The following is a 22043-nucleotide window of genomic DNA, read 5'->3' on the forward strand; positions in this document are numbered from 1 at the left end:
GTCCACTGCCCTGACCTCATTCGCTGCGGCTCACTCCGTGGCGGGTGCTGTGCGAGGCACTGGGGCAGCAGACCGTGAGACGCTGGCCTCTCGGAGAGGTCACAGGGCAGGGATGAAGTCATCTCATGCAGGCTGCTCAGATGATAGGGGACCCGAGACCCAGAATGCTCTGCCCCCTCTGGGTGAGGCACCAGCGCCCCTACTCCATCTCCCCTGCACGGTGGCTCCCCAGAACACCTTCCTAAGAACGTCTTGTCTTTTGCTTTCTTTTTAAAATTTTTTTATTTTTGCTTTTATTTATTTATTTTTTTGCTTTCCTTTTTTAAAGATTTATTTATTTATTTGAGAGTGGGGAGAGCAGGGAGGTGGGGCAGAGGGAGAGGGAGAGAGGGTCTCAAGCAGATTCTGTGCTAAGCACAGAGCCCAGCTTGGGCCTTGATCTCATGACCCTGAGATCACGACCTGAGCTGAAACCAAGAGTTGAACACTTAAGCGACCAAGCCACACAGGTGCCCCAAACACCTTGTCTTTCAAATGGAAGTACCTTTGCCCGGGGCCCACGGGGTGAGGGGAGGAGCAGGCCAGTCTGCATCCTCGCTCTCCTGTAGGAGACATTTCTACTGTCTGTAACCGTTCCAGGCCTCCCATCTTCCAGGGAGCAGGGATCGGTCCTCCTCGTGCTGTGGGGGCTGACCGCGGCCCTCTCAACTCCTTTGGCCAAGGCCAGGGGACTTGGATTCATTTCTAGGCAGAAGCAATTCCCTCTTCCTCTGCTATAGCAGACCCCGAAGGCTTGTGTCTAGAAGGTGGTGTCATTAAGACGTGGAGACCCATCAGCCTGGACCCCTGAATTACAGAAGAGCGAGCCCCTACCCCACCTGCACGGAATGTGCTGTATGAGTGGGAACGCAGCCTCGGTGGTTTTGAGCCCCAGAGCATTGGGGGTGTTTGTCACACAGCAGAAACCCGCCCGTCCTGACCCACCCGCCAGGTTTCCCTGAGGAGGGAAAGCTCCCCACGCCCCTGGCCTGTTGCCCTCTCCTTACTCCTCTCCATGGAACGAAAGTGACCTGACCGGCTGGTTTCAAAATAAGAACTGAGCCTCTAGAGCTCGCTGCCTTCCCTCATGTCCTCTCTGTCTGCAGACCGCTCCACTCTCAGCCACAAGACGGATTCTGCCTCAGTGGGCCTGGTGGGTAAGTTGGCCTCATTCCGGAGTTCAGAACTAAGAAGCCTCTTGATGCCACACATCGAAGTGACATCACCCAGCCAAGCCCTCCTCAGTCACGAAGGTGCCATGGTGGCCCCATCTGCTGGCTCCTGACTGCCTCACTTAGCTCCAAACTCAGGCAGGAAGACAGTGTCCTTCAACCCCAGCTACCATGCCCTTGCTGGGCCCTCACTCCGAGGGACTCAAATTCCAAATATCTGTCACTCCTTGGACAAAACCACGAAATGCAAACCTGATTCCCGAGAGACTTTCCACAAAACCTGTAGTAAAACCTTAGTGAGTTTTGATTCCAGGTTTCTTGACTGCAGACAGTTGGGGCCGCACAGCTCTTCGTGCGGCGGGGGCTGTCTTTGGCAGCACTTCAGGTCTCTCCTTTCTACTGCTGAATTCTAGAAGTCGACCCCCAGGGCGACAGCCGGAATGTCCCAAGTTATTACGCAATGTCCTCTGCGAGCAAGGTCACCCCAACCGAGAACCACATTTTAGCTCATGTGATCGAGTCCTTCAGTAATGGCCTCACGGAAAGTCTGGTGGTCCGGGGAGACTGCCTGGAGGTGGAGGGACGCCAGGCTTGAAGGACTGAACAGAGGGAAGGGGAGAAGCCACGGTGTCAGAACAGCTGAAGCAAAGGGAGGCTGGGGGGCGGGCACACGGACGGGGGCATCGGAGCGGGAGGTCAGTACAAGTGACAGCTGGAAGGATTGAAGAGCCAAACAGAGAGAATCGCAAACAGTAGATGTTTGCTGGTCTCATTAGCGCCGTCTCTCCTCCCTGCCCCCCCCAACAGTGACAACATTTAGAGCAACTCGTCATGATTGATGTGCTTGATGTTGGCATCATTCCCTGGTGTTTAGCCATAAATCCCTCCAGTGAACTCCTGTGCCTTCTCCCAAAGTCCCAAATTTCCCCTCCATCGTCTTATTGCTGACCTCGGGGTGGGCGGAGGGGTGAGGTTGGGAAAGGGGGAGCCAAGGAAGGGGAGAATGAGATTCAGTCATAATACCCGGCTCTAGACTTTGGAAAGTAAAGACAGGGGGCGCCTGGGTGGCTCAGTGGGTTAAAGCCTCTGCCTTCTGCTCAGGTCGTGATCTCAGGGTCCTGGGATCGAGCCCCGCATCAGGCTCTCTGCTCAGCAGGAGGCCTGCTTCTCTTCCTCTCTCTCTCTCTGCCTCTCTGCCTACTTGTGATCTCTGTTATATAAATAAATAAAATCTTAAAAAAAAAAAAAGTAAAGACAGGATCCATCCAACAGGACGTGGCCGAGGGTGGGGCGACAGGCGCTCGGAGGTGCAGGGTCAAATCTTTATGTAAAATGCTGATGTTTGGGGGCACCTGGGTGGCTCAGTCAGTGGAGGACACAACTCCGGATCTCGGCGTTGTGAGTTCGGGCCCGCGTTGGGCACAGAGCTTACTTTCAAGAATAAAGGTATTGTCTATTTAAAAAATAAAAAAGGGGGCGCCTGGGTGGCTCAGTGGGTTAAGTGTCTGCCTTCGGCTCAGGTCACGATCTCGGGGTCCTGGGATGGTCCCTGCTGGGGGGGGGGCGGGGTCTGCTTCTCCCTCTCCCTCGGCCCCCAGCTGTGCTCGCTCTCAAATAAATGAATAAAATCTTTAAATGAATAAAATCTTTAAAAATTAAACTAAAATAAAAATTAAAAATGCTGATTTTTGCTCGCTGGCCTCCTCCTCCTGCCAGCCCCCAGCGGCAGGGTGGGGGTCTGGGGCTCAGGGCCGCAGAGGAACGAATCCAGCACGAATCCTGAAACAGGCTGGTTTCTGGCTCTCCTGCAGACACCCGGCAGGAAAGACCGCGCAGATCCTTATCTGCATGGAAAACACACTCGTATCTCCCGCCCCACACACTCCCTTATCAGCCGGGCGGGACGACTGCCCCCGGGCATCTCGCGGGGCTGGAGAGGCGGCTCCGGTGTGAACCACCATCCGGGGGAGGAGCTCACAGGGAGAAACCAATTGCGAAATTACACGGCAGTTGTATTTTTAATTTAAGCAGTGTCCTCGAGGAACAGAACGCCGTCTCGGACAAGCCTGGCGAAAGGGCTGGGATAGTTACGGTTTTCCCCAAACCTTCCCACGGTGCTGGGTCGGGCGCGGGCGGGGGGAGTGGGGTGGGAGGTGTGGTCAGACTCTGCGCAGGCTCAGTTGCGCCGCTGTCGCCGGCGGGCTCCGCGCAGGGCAGGTGCCGGGCTGACGTTCCACTCTGGAAGGGAGCGGGCGCCCCCTGCTGGCCGCTGCGGAGAATCGCTCTTCTCCCCCTACAGAGGATTCTGCACAAATTTCCAAAGCTCTTAAAAGGGTTACAACACACAGGTTCCAAAGCTTAACACAACATAGAAATGGGAAAAGGCAGTGATTTCTCTGGAACACTGTTGTTTAAAGATCACTTCAAAATAATAAAAAATGGGGACGCCTGGGTGGCTCAGTGGATTAAGCGTCTGCCTTCAGCTCAGGTCATGATCTCAGGGTCCTGGGATCGAACTCCGCATGGACTATCTCTCTACCTGCCTGCTTCTCTGCCTACTTGTGATCATTCTCTCTCTCTGTCAAATCAATAAATAAAATCTTTAAAAAATGTTTTAATGATGAATTTTGTTGGGGCTTTCTTAGCAGGTACCACTTCTACAAGTGGAAAATTGGCAACAGACACCCCCGCTTAAACGGGTGTATCACTGACCCGGTGTTTCCCCTCGTCAGGATTATCACACAGATAAATCACGGAGAAACTGAGATGCTGCCAAGTTAAGTGACTACTCAAGGTCACTCTTGGGGATGGAGAGTGGCTGAAACTCCAGAAAATAGGACATAAAGGCTAAGAAAATGGCTTTCACCTGTACCCCTGGGGCAAATGATACATTATATGTTAATAAACATAATTTTTTAAAAAAGAAAAGAAAATGGCTTTCAAAATGAAAGCCTGTAAGAAGAATTAAAAAGGGTTTTGAAGACAACAGAATGTTCTGAAGGGGAAAATCTTAAAAGCAAAACTTTAGTCTAAGCTGAAATGGAGGGGCGCCTGGGTGGCTCAGTGGGTTAAAACCTCTGCCTTTCGCTCAGGTCATGATCCCAGGGTCCGGGATCGAGCCCCGCATCGGGCTCCTTGGCGGGGAGCCTGCTTCCTCCTCTCTCTCTCTCTGCCTGCCTCTCTACTTGTGATCTCTATCTGTCAAATAAATAAATAAAATCTTAAAAAAAAAAAAAGAATATGTAAGAATACAGTCAGTGTAAATTCAGAAAGTGATTGGGACCAAAATAGTCATGTTTAAAAAAAAAAAGAAATGGAGAAGAGAGGTGTTTATTTGGCTTTGGGAGTGAGTGTCCATCATAAGTGGAAGGGGGATTTCTGAATATAGAGCTGTGACATTGACACAGATTTTAAACAAGTGGAACGGGGAAGGAGGTTGTGCTTGACTTTTACCAAATGTTAAAAGCATGTTGGAGTTAGAGCCCTGAGGCCTCCCTCGCTCTAAACATAACTGGGCCACATCTGGGCAGACAGAGCCTCCCGTTAGGGTTTTGGAAGCAGGATAATACCTTACACCGAGCAGCCATATTTTCCTTTATTGGTCAGTGGAATCTAAATTTAAAAGAATGGTTTGGTCTCTGCTGATAGTCTAGAAATTCTGACAGTAAGGACGAGGGAGGGTTTGCTTTTCTTGGCTATCCCCAAGCCTGCACGACTTTGCACCCTCTTTGACTTTTATTTCCAAATGCTAACCAGGATGTACCCTCCAAGTCCAATTTTCCCGTAACTGGGCAATCCTGTACATCAGTCTAAAAGGGGAGCCGGCTCCCCCAGCAATCCCCAGGCTTCCCCAGATCCGTGTTTAATGCCGGGGAAGCAAGAGGTCTGCATGGCCGAGGGAAAGACCAGGTGGGGGTCTTCAGAAGCAGGAATTCCAAGTCTAAAACTGCTCAGAGTAGTTTTGCCTCTGCTCTGTGAAGTATCACTTGATTTCTCAGGAGCAAGACATAATGATTTCCATTTCGTAAGGGGCAGATGCCTGGAATGATTAGCTGGGTGTAATCGATGTCTTCTCATGGGGTTCTGAGCTCCCTGAGAGCAAGGGGGTGTCTTTCAGCTCTCACCTGGGACATGGCACACGGTGAGCATTCAGGAAACAGTAACTACATCGAATGCTCACGTTACACAGTATGTGAGACACTGTTCTAAGCACGTTGCATGTATTAACTCACACTATCCTCACGACAACCGTATTATCTCTAATAGAGGAGGAAACCGATGCACAGAGAGGTTAAGCAACTTCCTCGAGGCCACAGAGCTAACAAATACTGAAGTCTAGATTCAGCCCTAGGCAGTCTCGCTCTCTAAAATCTGTGTTCTTTGCCACTATACCAGTGGTACCCAAACTTGTCTACACACAAATCACCCCCTGGGCAGCTTCAAAAAATAGGCCCCAGGGATTGTGATTTAATTGGTCCTGGGTGTGGCCCGAGTTTTGGAATTGTTAAAAGGTCCTCCAGGGGTTCCAATGGGCGGACAAGCTGTGAGGGCTGCTACATCGCGCAGCAAACTGTTTGAATGTAATTTGCTCCACGCGGAACTGCTTTCAAGAACACGAATAAGCCCAGGGCTGGGTTTGGGGGGTGGGAATCTGACTCGGGTAGTGGAAGTTATCTTGGAGTGAGACTACTTGTGATTCCAGCAGGGGTGCTGCTGAGCGTGGCTGCCAAGTTCTTGGCTCCTGCCAAGTCAGGAGCCCCATGTAGCAGTCTGGGCGGGCGCTCACCAGGCCCCGTTTCCTCCCTTCCTAAACACACGAGACCGCAACGCCAGGCTCCCTCCATCCTGGGTGTGGTCCTGTGACAGGATTCAGAGGCAAATGTCTCCAGCACGAGGCTGTCCTCCTGCCCATGCCCCACCTGTTCTAGGGGAGGCACAGCCACAAGATGGGGCAGCCTGGGCCCCTCCAGCCCCACTCGAGGAGCGCTGCTGCACAGGGAGGGGCACCGACTGGACTTGAGAAGTGGCTGGGATCTGGGGCTTTATCTGTCACCAGGGACGAGTGTTCCTTGACCAGCAGATTGAGTGGCCTTGGGCAGGTCAGTTCTCGGACACATCAGTTTTGTCAGCTGCGGAAGGGATGCTCGGGGCTGGGGGCCGCTCATCTGCCCCTCGGGAGGGTAGGGGCCCGGAGGGTGGGATTTACTCCTCCCGCGGCTCTGGTGCAAGGCCAGGTCGCTGTCCAGCGGCCCCTCCTTCAGCTGCAGGTTCGGGGAACCTTGGTCCCCACGGGCCTGCTGCCAGGCTTCCTGCTGCTTCAGCGGCTTCTCAGAAGGTGAGGCATCACCACGAACTCCTGGGAGGCCTGGCACAGACCCAGAGCTGAACGCCAGAGAGGGTCCAAGGTCCTGTGGTCTCCCTGGTCCCACCCATCCAGGCTCCAAGAGTCCCTTCCTCAGGGCCTCCTTCAGGTCGCCCGCCTGGCCCTCCGCTTCATCCGCTTCCAGCCTGGCCGAGGCTGAGTGCGGCAGTCTCAGTAAATACAGAACAAATACGGGGTTTTCACCTGTTTTCTGTATGTGTACGTATTGGTATCCTCGTGTATTGCTAAAAGAAACAGTAAGCTGCACCGCATAAAGGACATCTTCAAGTCCTGAGCATGTGATCTTGGGCACAGACCTTTGCCTCTCCGGACGTCATCCTCACTGCCAAGTGCCCGTGTGGGACTACAGGACCGCTGAGATTCATTCACTCACTCACTCACCCATCCACTAGGCCCCGATGCCTTGATTCTGGGCAGGCCCCGTGCCAGGCGCCAGGGGCATGTGCGCCCTGCCCTCACGGAGGGTGTCAGGCAACGGACACTGAGACAAGTCAGTGTGGACTTCTGAGAGCGTCACCACAGACGTCTGTCCTGTTCGTGTGTGGTAACGGAGAATAAAGAGTCGGTCAGTAGGACGACTGGCCCTGTCTGAAAATGATAACTTTATTTTTTTTTAAGACTTTATTTATTTATTTGACAGACATAGTAGGCAGAGAGAGAGGAGGAAGCAGGCTCCCCGCCAGGCAGAGAGCCTGATGTGGGACTCGATCCCAGGACCCTGGGATCATGACCTGAGCCGAAGGCAGAGGCTTTAACCCACTGAACCACCCAGGCGCCCCTGAAAATGGTAACTTTTAAGTTGCGACAAGGAGGAAGCAGGCAGAGCATTCTGGAAAGGAATGTGGGAAGGCTCCAAGGCATTGTTCACCTTTTAGGAGGCACATTATTTCCCCCCAGGGGAGCTGTTAGCCCAGTGGTTTGCGCCAGGTGGCTTCTTCTGCCTCCCGGGGGACATCTGACCATGCCTGCGGACATTCTGGGTTTCACAGCCGGGGACGGGTGCCCCTGGGTAAGGCCAAAGATGCCGCTCACCATCCCGCCATGCACAGACGGGCCCCTAACAGAGGATTAACCAGCCCCAAATGTCAAGACCTCTAAGGTGTGGAGACCCTGACAGCCCCCTCAGCAGACCGTAGTTAGTTGGTGCTGAGTGGGGCCTGAGCTTCCTCACGAAAAAAGAAAAAATAAAGGTCTGTAACCTCTGCACACAGGAAATGGCAGAACCAGGGGACCAGGGCAGCTGGCGCCAAGCCAGGCGAGGGGAGCAGGGCCGGAGCTGCAGGTGAGAGACGGAGAAGCAAGTCTGTTCTTGCCTTCGGCTCAACCACTCCAAGAGCCGTGAATCTTAATCTTCTAGCAGAATTCCCTTAGTTTCCTAATTCGTGAGGAGCTTTCACTGATCCAGACCACAGTGCAAGTTGCCCTCAAGGGATGTGCTAGGATGAACATGGGGTTGGGAGTCACAGCCTGGGACCAGAGCAGGGTTTCTGACTTCTCCGGAAAACAGGGGCCGCACCAACTGCGTCTCGGGGGGCCCTGAGGTTATAGAAAGAGCCACGCACAACCCCGGCAGGCAGCAAGCACCCTGCGAAGGTTCCCACCTGTCCGTCACAAGAGCCACGTGTGAGGTGCGCCGTGATGCTTCCCTGACCGCTCAGAGCGCTTCTACAGCGACACTCGTCCCATCAAAACCTCTTCCCGAGCAGGTTCCTTTAAAAGTCTTCCTTTAATATCTCTTTTAGGGCAACCCTCTCGGGAGCTTTGTACTTTCACTTTGCTATCACTTAAAAAACCTTGTTTTGCTGCCCCCCATTTATTTAATAATAAGTAAGATCTTCGTCTTTTACAAGTAAAAACATAGAGCAGCCCTGCCAGGGATTTATCTGGGCCCCTCAGACGCACACTAGAAGCTGTGCCTGCCACAAGTCCACCTTGCAGGGCTGAGATAACAGAGTGACGGATCCCCTGCAGGGGGGAGGAGGGGCAAACTTTACCGTCCCGTCCCGTCCCTGTGTGGCTCAGAAACAGCAGCAGGTGGACACGTGATTTGCCACCACGAGCACCGGGCTCAGGGGAAACGCAGTTTCTCAGTGACAGGGTCTGATACCGACCTACGGCCCACCCCGAAAAATGTTTTATACAGGCCTTGGGACCCGTGCTTGGCGAAAGACAACAGCGTTTAAAGCAAGCTCCAAAGAGTAAATATTTTAATTTTCTTCACAAGAACTCTTCATTTCATCACATTTTCCATAGTCACACGGACGCGTTACATTTCCACAAAAAGACTCATACAGCAGCAGCATTCTTAAAGTACTCACATCCAAAATTAAGTAGGGAAATGAGGAAACTGAGCAACGAGTATACAGCGTTGTGGTGAGACTAAGTTCGATCTCTAAGGTAAGTCGGGCTGGATTCGCAGAGGGGCTGAACTTGGCGACCGCCCTGCCGCCGCCCCTCTCCCCCCCAGCCCATTCCACAGTGGAAAAGCGACCAGCCCCACGGGACCGGCGGCTTAAGGAAACGACACAGGACAAATCCAACCAGAAACTGGAAGCTGCCTTTTCGTACATACAGAACACAAGAGAAACAGCAAAGCAGACACACTTCTTAAACAAGAGGCTGCTAAGTCCACAGCCCACGGCCCCGGGAGGGTCACGAGCCCCCCGCCACCACCTTCACCGCCCCATGACGCCCAGCAGCCTGCACCCTGGCCCCTACCACGAGGCCACACGCTCAAACCACGGTGCCCCACGGTCGGGACAGGAGGCGAATATCACTGACACGGGTGCTTCTCACCACTACGGACCTCAGCGTGAGCGGTTGAAACTCCCGATTTCTCAGCCCACGAGGATGGTGTTAGGGCACTTTTCTGTGTCTCATGTACAGTAACAGGATCTAAGGAAAACACTCCCACATTCACGGGCCTGCGGCAGCTCTGCTTACAAGGTCTACCAAAGGGGGTGGTGTGCCTACACGGTCCTGAAGACACGGAAATACAAGCACGTTGGCACAAAAGCACTCGCCTGCGCTTCTATGGCAAGACAGACCCTACCTTCTGATAGACGGAAATAAGATTGCTTGAGAAAAGATTTTTTCCCCTATGTTAACTATACACTACACAGATAATCTTCCGAGTTAAACCTAAGACTCACAGATTTCTATTTGATTTATTCTATTTGATTCCAGCGGGTGTGTCCAATGGCGCAGCTGCAGACACAGGACTATCACTGTTTTTGACGGTCCCTTACTTTCAAGCAGAGGATGTGAGGGGCAACGGGGTAACTGCTCACCGTGATCACTAGCCCCGACACACTCCTCCCCGTAATTCGAAAGAATTCTATCCGTGCAGGAGTAAGAAAATGGAAGCATAGGCCAGTGAGGTCTCTTAAGCCATGAGGTTTTTCTCATCTACAGAATTTAATGTTGCAGCAGTTGTTAACCCTGAAACCACGTAGTGAAGGGTTCTCATTTAAAACTGCCGGAAGTCAACACTGCCTGCTGTCCGTCTGCTCCGGGGAGAAAACACAGTGCCTAGAATCCAGCCCAAACGCACTGGCGGGAGGCAGGACGCCTTGGACCCGCAGCCCCAGCGCCGGAGCAGACAGAACTGTCTAGACTATTTTGAGACAGAGCAAAGGCACCAAACCTACAGACCACTGTTTTTAAAGGAGGGGATTAGAAACTAAACATTTTTCCTGTAAATATTTTAATACCATTTAAGAGTGACACACAGCAGGAGGCAGGAAACACGAGTTTTTAGTATTTCTGCTACTCTAGACACACTGCGACTTGGAAAGATTCCCTAAAGTGAGTCTTGCATTATAAAAATATTGATGTGAAATATATGTGCTTAAAGTGGAAATCCAAATTGGACCCGAACTCCACAAAAATGAAAGTTTATTGCTATGTCTAGAAGAAATACTGTGTTACATCTATCCTAAAAGGGAATGTTCTACTTGTGAATAACAGCAATCTGGGGACACACAGGAAGGGAAACCGGAGGTGCGCATCAGCCCCATTCAAGAGGAAGTATTGCCATGGCCCAGGGCCTTCCCGGCCTTTAGAAAGTGGTCTTCACACGCTCCTGTGGCGCTGTGCTATCCTAAAACTCGCTGCCGGATCTTGGCCAGGCTCGCTCACCCGGCCTCACCCGGGAAACACCTAGATGGCTGCTGTGCAGCGACATGTAGACACACGCTGTCTACTCCACGCAGAGCAACACATCAAAAGTCAACCCCGCAGGCACCGTGGCCACTCAAGAAACGCAGTTTTCTGAGAGATCCAAGACCTGAGGGAGCCCGTGGCTACTGTGTGCAGTGTGACCTCCGTGCTCTCCTCTAGCGCCCCCAGCCTGGGGAGTCATAGGTCTGGGACAGTCTACCAAGACTACATCGCAGACCTTCTCGCACTCTCTCTCTCTCTCTCTCTCTCACACACACACACACACACAGCCTGATCATCCAAAAATCTGCTGCACTTTGTCATATAAAACCCCTTCGTTTATAGACACTGAGACTTAGAGAAATCCAATGCCTTGACCACGTCGCCTGCCGAGTGAGGGCAGACTTGGCCGCCTACGGGTCCTGCCCAGTGCTCTTCTTTCTGTGTTACTGTGACAGAAAGGCTAGAAAAGGTATTTGTAAGAAAGAAAAAACTGAGGATACTTAATAATGCAGAAGCGTTCAGTCTACCTAGACATCTCAAATAAAGAGCATCTTGGTTAAACGGGCCATGAACAACAGAGCCTTGACCCTGGACTTTTCTGAGGCAGGTTTCTGGTTCCCAAACCCAGATTCCGTGGCTAACAGGTGCAGGAGCGGAGGACAGAGAAAGAACCACGGAGATGACATTACGAAGAGAAATGTTACAACAGGATTTATAAACCAAATCTGTCAAAAGATGGGTCTATCTGCAACTCAAGTATACAAAGAAGAGGATGATTCTTTCTCCCTAGACTGTATCTAACTAACCTAAAATAGGGTAACTATAGAAGGTGTATTTTAAAATTAAACAGATTTTATATGTTTAAGTTTGGTCAAGGGCTTTGCAGTTTGATTAATCACCACAAATGACAGACAGGGTATGTTGTGTTTTCAGGATGCATGGAGCATCCTGGGGTGAGTGAGCAGGGCGGTCAGAACGTGCCCCAGAAGCAGGCTGAGCCTCCTCCATGACACACAGGTGTGGCTACTGTTCACTCAGGAGCACATTCTACATGGACTCCATTTAACTGGGACAGAGTCATGGACGGTTCCGTGAAAGGGCCCTTTTAAGGTTTTTTCAGCAATAAAAAGGAAACAAAAATTGAATGCTGTTTAACGTAATTTTCATAAATTTTAAATGTCCAGATGTTGGGTTTACATTGCTTTCCTGTTCAGGAAATCTAGAGAATGGGATCGATTCAACATCATTTTTTGAACCCCAACCTGAAATGTGGTTCTGAAATCCAAATTCACATGGATGGCGGCCTTCTCCCTGCGTCAGAAAATGAGAACGCACATCATGCAACTTTAAACAGTTTAAACACGAAGCCCTACACTTTCCTTCTGCTAGATCCACCTAAAGTCAAAAAAGCAAGTCCTTGTGAACAATTTTCCTCTCACTCCTAGGTAGTGATTTACTGAATCTTAACCAAAACCAGTTTCGAGGAAGTATTCCTAAATGTCTTGGGATGGATCCAAGTGCTGCATCTAAGAATATACTCTAAGAAAAGCAGAATGTTCGTGGAAGCATAAAACAATTTTACCTTTAAATAAAAATACTTTATTCATTCCTGACAGGTTATCAAAATGTACACTGTTAACCAAATAAAAACGGTTTCGAAATAGCTGACTAGGGCATGTTTGGAGGATTTTTGGTTAATTTCAGAAAAGTAAAAATCATTTCCAATCTCCCTTTCCACACATTCCTAACAAGCTTGCACTGTATCTGCTTGAAAGTGAGCAGACGAACAATCATACAGGCCCCAGTTCATTAGAGAGCGCACATTTCCATTTACACTTAAATAAATGAAAGTTACTCCATTTGAGTTCGTTTCCTTTGCCAAAAACATTGTCTTACTCTTCTTTATATTTTGTGAAGATCTGTAAATTACATAACGAACAGATCACATGACTTGTATTAATCTACACACACACACACACACACACACACACACACACACGATAAAGTGCTACACGACAGACATGTCTGCGACGTGCACGTTCTCAAACGCCCCCAGAATGACCTTCTGAGGGGATGGAAATAATGTTCTCAAGCGCACGGACACTAAATCCAACAGACCAGGTCATTTATTCCTCTGTGATATTTATATTAAAATCCTATTTGTTTCGCTTTCCCTGTAGCTTCTGTCTCTCATTCTCAATGAGAGTTTCGAAGCTGTGATTCTCTTTAAACCTTGAGAAAATCAGCTCCTCAGGGCAACGTAAATAGTGCTTTCAAAGTGCACAAACGCTTCTGAGCACTGTGGACTATAACAGGAGGCCGCTGATGATCTCTCATCCACAGCAAGGAAAATCACAGCCACTTTAGTAAGAGCGAGCATTCCACTCACTTGGCAGCAAACGCTTACGGACTGTTGACACTAGCCACCAAACACTTCTCTAGGCAAGTACCAAACCGGCCCTCAATGTCACAAGTTTTTGGTTGCAGGTTGCTTTGATACTAAATTATTTAACTAAGAAATGCTTTTGTTCCTGAGATGAGCACAATAAAAGTAAATGAGTACCCTCTAAAGCTGCCAGTGGGACACTGTGCTCCTTATTTCCACCCTATCTCCATAAAGAACCGCGTCTGAAGTATCAGTCTTCCCCATGGCGCCATTTCTGTGACTCGTCTTGCCGAACATCGGGTCTAATTTGGTTTCTCATGCCACCTAATACATTTGCTGTCGCTTCTGTGGCAACAATCAGAGGTTTCACCACCGCAGGAGGAATCTGGCGCAGGACCTCGCCCACAGCACCAGTGACCCCTCTGCTCTCATGTTCTCGAGCTGCGGTTTCGTAAATCGTCTGAGCCGTGTCCGTGAGTCCCTGAAAGGGGGAGGGGAGAGAAGGTCAGAAAAATCTCTACATTATCCTACTGCACACAACTTCAGCAGAGTTCATCCACATTTTGCTTGTAACTAGACCAAAAAATCCACTGTGCTTTTGAGATAACCCAGGATAATTATATTTATGACAAACTGTGATTAACGGAAAATAAGAGGCAATTATTATGATTTAGCATTTTGTTGTGACACGTGTGTGCAGAAAATATAGCTAAGCTACCATTTCGGGTAGGGAAGCTTAAAGAAGTATTCAATGATTGAAGAGGAGCTCTCTTGGCGCTATTACTCACTCGAGTTAAATCAAACATCGCAAACAAGGCTTCTGGAATAAATATAATCACAAAAGGGATACGGTGATAATTCCTTTGATTCAACTGTAATAAGAAAACCTAATTCTACAAAGCTCCAGAAAATTATTTGTTTTAAGTTACTGGCTATGTACTAGAAAAGAAACTGGAACATTCAATGAAGATGAAAAATTGTGAAAACAAAGCACGAACTTGTTTAATAATTTAAAAGTTTCTTCAGCATTTTTTCATGTTTCTTATACCTGTGTGACATTAAAATAATCGTGACGGCTACACCGTACAGCTGAACGTAGAAACCTGCTGATCGAGCGAAAGTGGTAAACGTCACCCTACTTTCCACTCCACCGTCTGACTCAAACCCCACAGGGGACACGAGGACTGCTCCGCTCTGACTCTTCCGGGGAAGGGCACCGCACAAGGCACTGTGGGCGGCTCTCCAGGGAAAGCAAGGAACGCTGTCCTAACCCAGAATCCAGCCCCCGCTCTGACAAGCTAACAGTGTCCTCTCTGCCCAGCACGGCAGGGTGAGCACGCGATGCCGCAGAGGGAAACCGAGTATGGAAGAACGAGAAATAAATACGAGTGCGGTTTCTACAAGCGCCTACAGTCGGTGAAACTGACAATAAAGAAAATGCTCACGGTCGCGCCCCTTGTCCATAGCACCCCTCTCCCCTCGCCCAGCGCCGCTCCCCAGCCCACAGACAAAGCGGGCATGAGCAGAGAACACAGTGAGGACCGCCACCGTGTCCCGGAGACGACGCACGTGAATTCCTGTCTTGGCTGCATCGTGTCACTGTGTCATCTTAGTCAAGTCCTTTCACTCATCCTTTCTTTCTGTCTTGTTTGGGCTGGTTGCTAGTCGAGTCCTTTCAATGGGGAGCTCCAGTGTGCGGTGAGGGTCAGACACGAGCGGCATGAGGCACCCGCAGAGGCCGGTGCCCGGTGCTCACGAGGCCCACCCAGGAGCGCGGCCGCGGCCCTCCCCAAGGCTCCCCGGCTACCACAGAGGAGAACAACGTCAGCAGCGGTCAGCCAGCACGTGGAAATATTTGCAGGCCCCACAGTTTCTACCACAGATGCTTTTTCTTTTTCCAATCCTTCAAAAATTGTTAAAGTAGGGGGGCCTGGGTGGCTCAGTGGGTTAAAGCCTCTGCCTTTGGCTCAGGTCATGATCCCAGGGTCCTGGGATCGAGCCCCACATCGGGCTCTCTGCTCCGCAGGGAGCCTGCTTCCTCCTCTCTCTCTGCCTGCCTCTCTGCCTAGTTGTGATTTCTCTCTGTCAAATAAATAAAATATTAAAAAAAAAATTGTTAAAGTAATTCTGACCTGGCAGGTCCACACCGAAACAGGTCTGGGTCAGATGTGACGGAGAAGCCACAGTGAGCCAAGCCCTGACCTAAAGGAGGAGCCGACCTGTGAAACAGCTGGAATGTTCTCTCCATCTTCGAGTCACTAACACCTCAAAGGGAAGATACTTGTCACCACAGAGGAGCCTCCGCTCAGAAGGCATTTAACACGGAAGTCCGATGCCGTGGAATCAAGCGCCCCGACCACCTCAATCCGTGCTCAGTGCTCTCAACCTCCCCTTCCCCACTCTTCACACTGATGGTCAGACACAGAGAACCACACGGCAGACCCAGATACCCCGGGTCCCACTGTGGCCCCGCTGCGGACTCGCCGGCTACACGGGGAGCCATTCCTGCTGCGCCAGCGTCCTCTCGAGCAAGTGAGGAACACTGCCTCCCCTGAATGGTCGCTATATGCCTCACACAAAGTCAGCACCCAGATATTTTTTCAAACGACCACAGATTAAATCAGGCAAGCGTTATGCTAACGGCAAAGTGCTCCATACCCAAGTGCTATTATATCCTGCTGCCCAGGGCCCCAGCTTTGCCCTGAACCCCAGGATCATTTCTATAAACCAGACTTCTAACATGTCTACTGATAACTGGCCCAATCCTGACATCTGTAGGAACGGATCTGACCAGTCACTATTCTCCTACCGAACTCTCCTTTGAAGTGGTCTTGCTTTTATTTATTCCATTAATACATTTCCCGGGGGCCCTAACTCAGTGGTCTGACCACTCGGAACCACAGAGGCCACTTCGTCAGGGAAAAGACCATCCTAGGCACTTGTGTCTGTCAGAATATGACAGGGATGGGGGGCCAATCTTTAATGAAATCCTAATACACGCATCAGAGTAAAACCACCTCGGGGAACCTGGATGGCTCAGTCGTCACGGTCCCCAGGTTCTGGGATCGAGCCCCGCATCAGGCTCCGCTCAGTGGGGACGCTGCGTCTCCCTCTGCCAGCGCCGGTGCTCGCTCACTCTCTCTCACCCTCTTGCTCTCAAATAAATCAAATATTCTTTAAAAATCTCAAACTTCATGTCATAAAGAGAATGTCAAGAAAGACTGCAACGGGGAGCGTCCCCGACAGTGCGCATTAAGGACCAGGATTCACTGGTGCAACTGAACTGCAATTAGGCTTAGCAAGTGTCGAGATTCAGATAGTCACAAGTCACCAACTTCATTCTTAACCTCTGGCACAGACGAACAAAGGGACATTCGTGCGAACACTGCTGCCGCAGTGCTTTAAGGAAAACAAGGTCTACCAAGAGAAAATGAAGCATGCTATGCTCTACGACAAAAGGCCATGCGACCGTCTCAACAAGAGGGACGTGTTATCACCACGGGCAGATCTTGCAGAAATTCTGGGGATCCAAACACTATGACACCAAGTGTGTTAGCTCTTAAAACAGAAACAATGGTATGTGTTGCTTATGAATAAATACACAGTAAAGCTATAGAAACATGTACCCAAAAATGTGTACCACCTTCGGGAGAGTGAAGGCACGGGAGTGCGATCAGGGTGAGCGGTTCGCCCGCAAAGCTGTACTGTTAAACAAAGCTGAGTACTGCGGCGCAGAAGCCCCGTGCGCCACGTCGGGCCGGCGCCAGTGTGTGTGCGTGGCCATTACCCGGCTGGCTCTGCACGCCAAGAACCAGCCTTTCCAGCCTTTCCTCCAGATCACGACTCTCCTGAGGAGCCCGTCATGACCTCCTGCAGGCACTGCCACTTGCTATGGCAGCGATTCCAAGCCCACTTCCATGGTGTGCAACCACAGAATGCTCTTCCGACCAACCCCAGGAAGGCGGCTGCGGCCTGCCCGCCCGGGGAAGCACTCACCTCCTTGACAACACTGTAGGCCTTCGCCACGCCCTCCCGCAGGTCCACGGGCTGGTGCGCTGAGCGGTGATGAGGGAACCTTTTGATCTTCTTGGGCTCAATGGAAAGGGTCCCAGGAGACACCATGTCATAAGCAGTCTCTGCTGCGGCCTGCATCGTTTCACCGGAAAGTAAGAAACACATCAGAAGACAGTCTGCAGGGCTGAGCTCCGACAACTCACCTGCCACGGGAGCTGGGAAGAGCAGGGGACTCGCAGGCCCTCCTGCAGGGGCGTCTGCAGGACCGGGAGTTCTCCACGACAAAAACTGAGCACTTCCGTAACAAGAACATTAAAGGGCATGCTAAGAACTAGTATCTGGACTGAGCGGACTTTCTCAGTACCTCCTCTGTCCCTCTGAGAACCCTCTCCGTGTTACCAGGTGAATCGACAATGCCCTGTCTGGGACATCTGCATGAGGTCAACCGGAGTTCAGTACTTAGCAGGACAGCCCTTACTGCATCTCCTGTCTGATCTGCAGTGCCTCCTTCATGTCTAGCTAGGATCTAGTCACACAAATGAGGCAAAATAAATCCCCGACTGACTTAACGGTTACAGTTTAACTGAAACGGGCAAGCAAATTTGACACTGCATTCCACTGCTTTATTCCACCAATTATTTAACACCGGAAAGCTGAGCAATTAAAAAAAACAAAAACAAACAAAAAAAAACCAAGCAAAAAAAAAAACCCCCACAAAACCTGATGATATTAAATCATCATGAATTAGGTATCTGTTCTCAGCATCTGGTGTATTTCACAGTATCTTTTTAAAAACACAAAAAACCCAGCCATTTTACAGGAGCGCTTCCTCTCCCTATAGAGTGAGGCTGTCGGTGGCAAGATACCTGTATGGTCTGAACCATCCTGTTTGTGAGTTCTAGAGCAGCCATCGCTGTTGAGGTGCCGAAGGAGGCAGCCCCTCTCTGGAAGCCTCTGACGATGCGGCCGTCCTTCCGGTACTGCTCTATCGGCAACCAGACCAAGTCCTTTAGGCCTTGCACTAGAACAGCAGTCAACAGAGAGAATCAGTGGGACTGCAGGAGCTCTGATCTCTGCTGTCATTCTAACCCTGGGGGTTTTAACCTCAAATGGGATGCAAAGTGCTCTTACAGGTGTTTAAGACAACACACAGAAGTTTTCCAGAAAGATGGTCCTCACACAGACTGTCCCAAAGACACCCATAATTCCAAAGGGGTTAAGAATCACAGATCAAGCAAAATAAATCATCTTTTGATTAAAAAAGAAAACTCACCTAATTGTACTAGTGAATGCATAGGCCCAACACCTCCTAGGATTCCTGGTAGCTGGTTCTTCTTAATGTCAGTAAGCCATTCGGTGATTGCATATGAAAACAATTTGTCAACACCTAGCAAGCTAGAGCAAATGACTATTAGTATACAGAGAAGAGGAAGAGATTTGTAGGTTCAGATAAACTGGGGAGTTTTTTTTTATTTTTAGTTTCAGGGGTAGAATTTAGTGATTCATCAGTTGCACAGAACACCCAGTGCTTGTTGTAGCACGTGCCCTCCTTAACACCCATCACCCAGCTACCCCACCCCCACCCAGTGCCCTACAGTAACCCTCAGTTTGTTCCCTACAGTGAAGAGTCTCTTATGGTTTGCCTTCCTCCGTGTTTTGTTTTTTTTTTTTTAAGATTTATTTGTTTCACAGACAGATCATAAGGAGGCAGAGAGGCAGGCAGAGAGAGAGAGGAAGAAGCAGGCTCCCTGCTGAGCAGAGAGCCCGATGCGGGGCTCGATCCCAGGACCCTGAGATCATGACCTGAGGCGAAGGCAGAGGCTTAACCCACTGAGCCACCCAGGCGCCCCTCCTCCGTGTTATTTCATTTTTCCTTCCCTTCCCCTATGTTCATCTGTTCATCGTATGAGTGAAATCATACGGTATTTGTCTTTCTCTGACTTAGTTTGTTTACATAGTAAGTTGGGGGGATCTTTTAACTTAAAAGAAAATGTACCAATTACAAGGACAAAATATTACAGATGTTTAATCTGAAAATACATAAACATATGTATGATCCAGCTTAATGTCAGTAATTTCCGTAAGGCTTCAGTAACATATATGAATGTGTTCTTCCACTGCTCCTATTTCTGGAACATCTAAAGCTCTAGTACAGGAGTGCCTGGGTGGCTCAGCTGGTTGAGTATCAGACTTGGTTTCAGCTCAGGTCATGATCCCAGGTTCATAAGATCGAGTCCCACATCAGGCTCCATACTCAGTACAGTCTCCCTGAGATTCTCTCCACCCCCCCGCCCAACATGTGCACACACGCTCACTCTCAAAGAAATAAAATCTTTAAAGCTCTAGCACAGGATTAACTCATTGTCTATCATTGCCACGTGGGTCTCAGTTACTGCGAACCATTATGTTGTGAAATGCTAGTCCTTTTGCTAAATAAATGAATTTATGACCTTGGGAAATTATTAAAAAATAACTACAGCTATTTTTGAAAAATACTACTCTAGTCAAACTACTACTCTCTCAGCATAAAAAGTAGACCCTAATCAGTAAGCCTCCTCTACAAATGAGCTCCCTGCACAGAATGCTGTAAAATAATGATTTATGTTTGCTATAGCAGAAAAGTCAATGTCCGGTTTGTTGTAAACTAACTGCAGTCACTATACCATAAAGCCTCATCAGATAGAAATCGACCTACCCATGCCGGTAGAAAAGCCGCTTCAGCTTCAGCTCTGAGCAGTTTAACTGGGCCAGACCAATCAGAATCCCGGCCAGGGTACCCTTTAAAATTAAAAAAAGCCAGATTAATGTGTAACTGAGGGACCGAACATTTAAAATCATGGTCATTTGGACAAGTCAAGGTAATATTCATTCATTAATGCAGCTAAAACACTTGAACTAAATATTTACAGCAAAAAAATATATACTTAATAATATATATTACCCAATTTATACTAAATTTTCCTCATGGGTTAAGTGAATAATGTTTACTTTAAAAACAATTGAATTTTAAAATCTTGCACATCACTTCAAACATATAAACCATGACGGAAAAAGTTTGAAAATTAACTCCATTAGAAAAACAAAGAAGATAACTTTGTAGAGTATATTTATACAAAGTTTCCAAACCTGATCCATTGATACGTGTTTGCCATGATAATCAAGTCGAATAGGAACTTCTGATGTGAATCTAAATTCTCTAAAGATAAAGAAAGGAGGGGAGTTATTTATATTCAAAAGTACCTGTGGTTGAAATTAGATATAAATTAAACAGTTCAACTAGGTAATAAAAACGAAACCACAAAATAAGTAAGGTGACTATCTCGAGGCCTAAATAAAGGGCAATGTCTTTTGGCTCTACCTTTTCTTTTTTTTTTCTTTTTTTTTTTTTCTTTCTTTTTTTTTTTTTAAAGATTTATTTTTTTGACAGATAGAGATTACAAGTAGGCAGAGAGGCAGGCAGAGAGAGAGAGAGGAGGAAGCAGGCTCCCAGCCAAGCAGAGAGCCCGATGCGGGGCTTGATCCCAGGACCCTGGGATCATGACCTGAGCCGAATGCAGAGGCTTTAACCCGCTGAGCCACCCAGTGCCCCTCTACCTTTTCTTAAGGTAATATAACAACTAAACAAATGTTAGTCATCTTATACGCTGTATATATTTTATTTAAATTTTCTCACAAAAAAACTTCTCCTAGTTTACTAAATGTTTACCTTAGAAAAATTTATTCTCGCAGATATTCTCAATTTATAAAGAATAATAAAGGCAACCTTCAAGATCAAACCAAATAATATAATCATTACCAAAAAGTAAAAAAGGGAAGAGGTAAGGGATTTATCTCAGCTGTGTCATGACGCAGAGAGCGCCAGAAAAGCCAGCCACGAATCCCGCTTTTACCAGCTATATGTGTAATCATGGGCAAGGAACTTAACTCTGAGCCTAAACGTCTTAATCAACTTTTAAAATGCCACCCCTATTGGTGAATTTTAGTAAGCATTCTTGAAATTAATGCTTATAAACAGGATATTGACACACAACCATTGGGAATTCTGTAAGAATGAAATCATAGTTAGACACCGATAGTATACATCAAACAAAAGGAACTAACTTTCCAAAGCTGGACTGTAAATGGAACTTAAAACACAATTTTTCTACAGAATTAATGTCTGCATTTATATCCTAAGCCATTCCACGAAAGTCCAATTTAACGCACAGTAAAACGGAAAAGCTGTACTTAAACATCAACCATTACAAGAACCTGGGGCCCCAGGTCATCCCTCATCATCCAAATACGTATCTCCACTTGGTTCTCTGGGCATTTTGGTTCTCTTCCTTTCTCTTTGTTTTCTTCATGGCACATAATATGAGAAATCATGTATGTAAATTATTTGTAGGCTCAATTATACAGAGAATTTTTCTCGACCTTGCTCACTGTGGCATACACAGAGCTCAATAAATCTTGTGGGATGGTTGGTAGACATCAGGCCATCACTTATAAAATGCACTTTTGGGATTTGGGATTAAGACCTGCGTTCTGGCCTTGACTCAGCCACTAACTGGTCTTGAACAAGGCAATGTACTTCTCCAGACACTAAAGTTCCTCGCCCGTGAAGTGAGTAACCTGGACTGTATCACTGACTACCACTCCTAAGCCTTCTAGGAGCTTGTGAGAGTAGAAACACAAATCCATAGCTATTTTAAATAGTCTAATTAAAAAAGAAAAAAAGATTTACCTAAGTGAGGCTATGCATGCTGAATAAAAAGTGTCAAATTTCTCTGCTTGCAGGCCAGAACTGTAAACAATTCAATTTCTTTTGGACTGGTTATCCAGTGTTCACAAAAACCAAACTAGGAGTTCATGTGTGATTAATATAAAATGAAAATTTGAATTA

At 48.5% G+C, this 22043-nt stretch overlaps 1 protein-coding gene and 1 long non-coding RNA gene across 5 annotated transcripts in view; one reads left to right on the forward strand and one right to left on the reverse strand.

The window, feature by feature from the left end:
• The first annotated feature begins 8790 nt into the window (after positions 1-8790).
• On the forward strand, positions 8791-13309 carry LOC123943481. Its single transcript, XR_006818650.1, has 2 exons — positions 8791-8977; positions 9016-13309. It is a non-coding gene; the product is annotated as an uncharacterized LOC123943481 (long non-coding RNA).
• Positions 12898-22043, reverse strand: part of ATG2B (autophagy related 2B) — a 76839-nt gene continuing 67693 nt past the window's right edge. For all 4 annotated transcript variants that reach the window (XM_046007781.1, XM_046007780.1, XM_046007779.1 and 1 more), the window contains exons 37-42: positions 20285-20354; positions 19854-19936; positions 18432-18553; positions 18025-18179; positions 17141-17290; positions 12898-13625 (exon numbers count right to left, since the gene is read on the reverse strand). In XM_046007781.1, the coding sequence (XP_045863737.1) occupies positions 13395-13625; positions 17141-17290; positions 18025-18179; positions 18432-18553; positions 19854-19936; positions 20285-20354 (811 nt within the window). In that variant the 3' untranslated portion in view covers positions 12898-13394. The remainder of the gene's footprint in view (positions 13626-17140; positions 17291-18024; positions 18180-18431; positions 18554-19853; positions 19937-20284; positions 20355-22043) is intronic.

The sequence above is a fragment of the Meles meles genome, chromosome 6 (genome assembly GCF_922984935.1).
Source record: "Meles meles chromosome 6, mMelMel3.1 paternal haplotype, whole genome shotgun sequence".
Lineage (NCBI taxonomy): Eukaryota > Metazoa > Chordata > Mammalia > Carnivora > Mustelidae > Meles > Meles meles.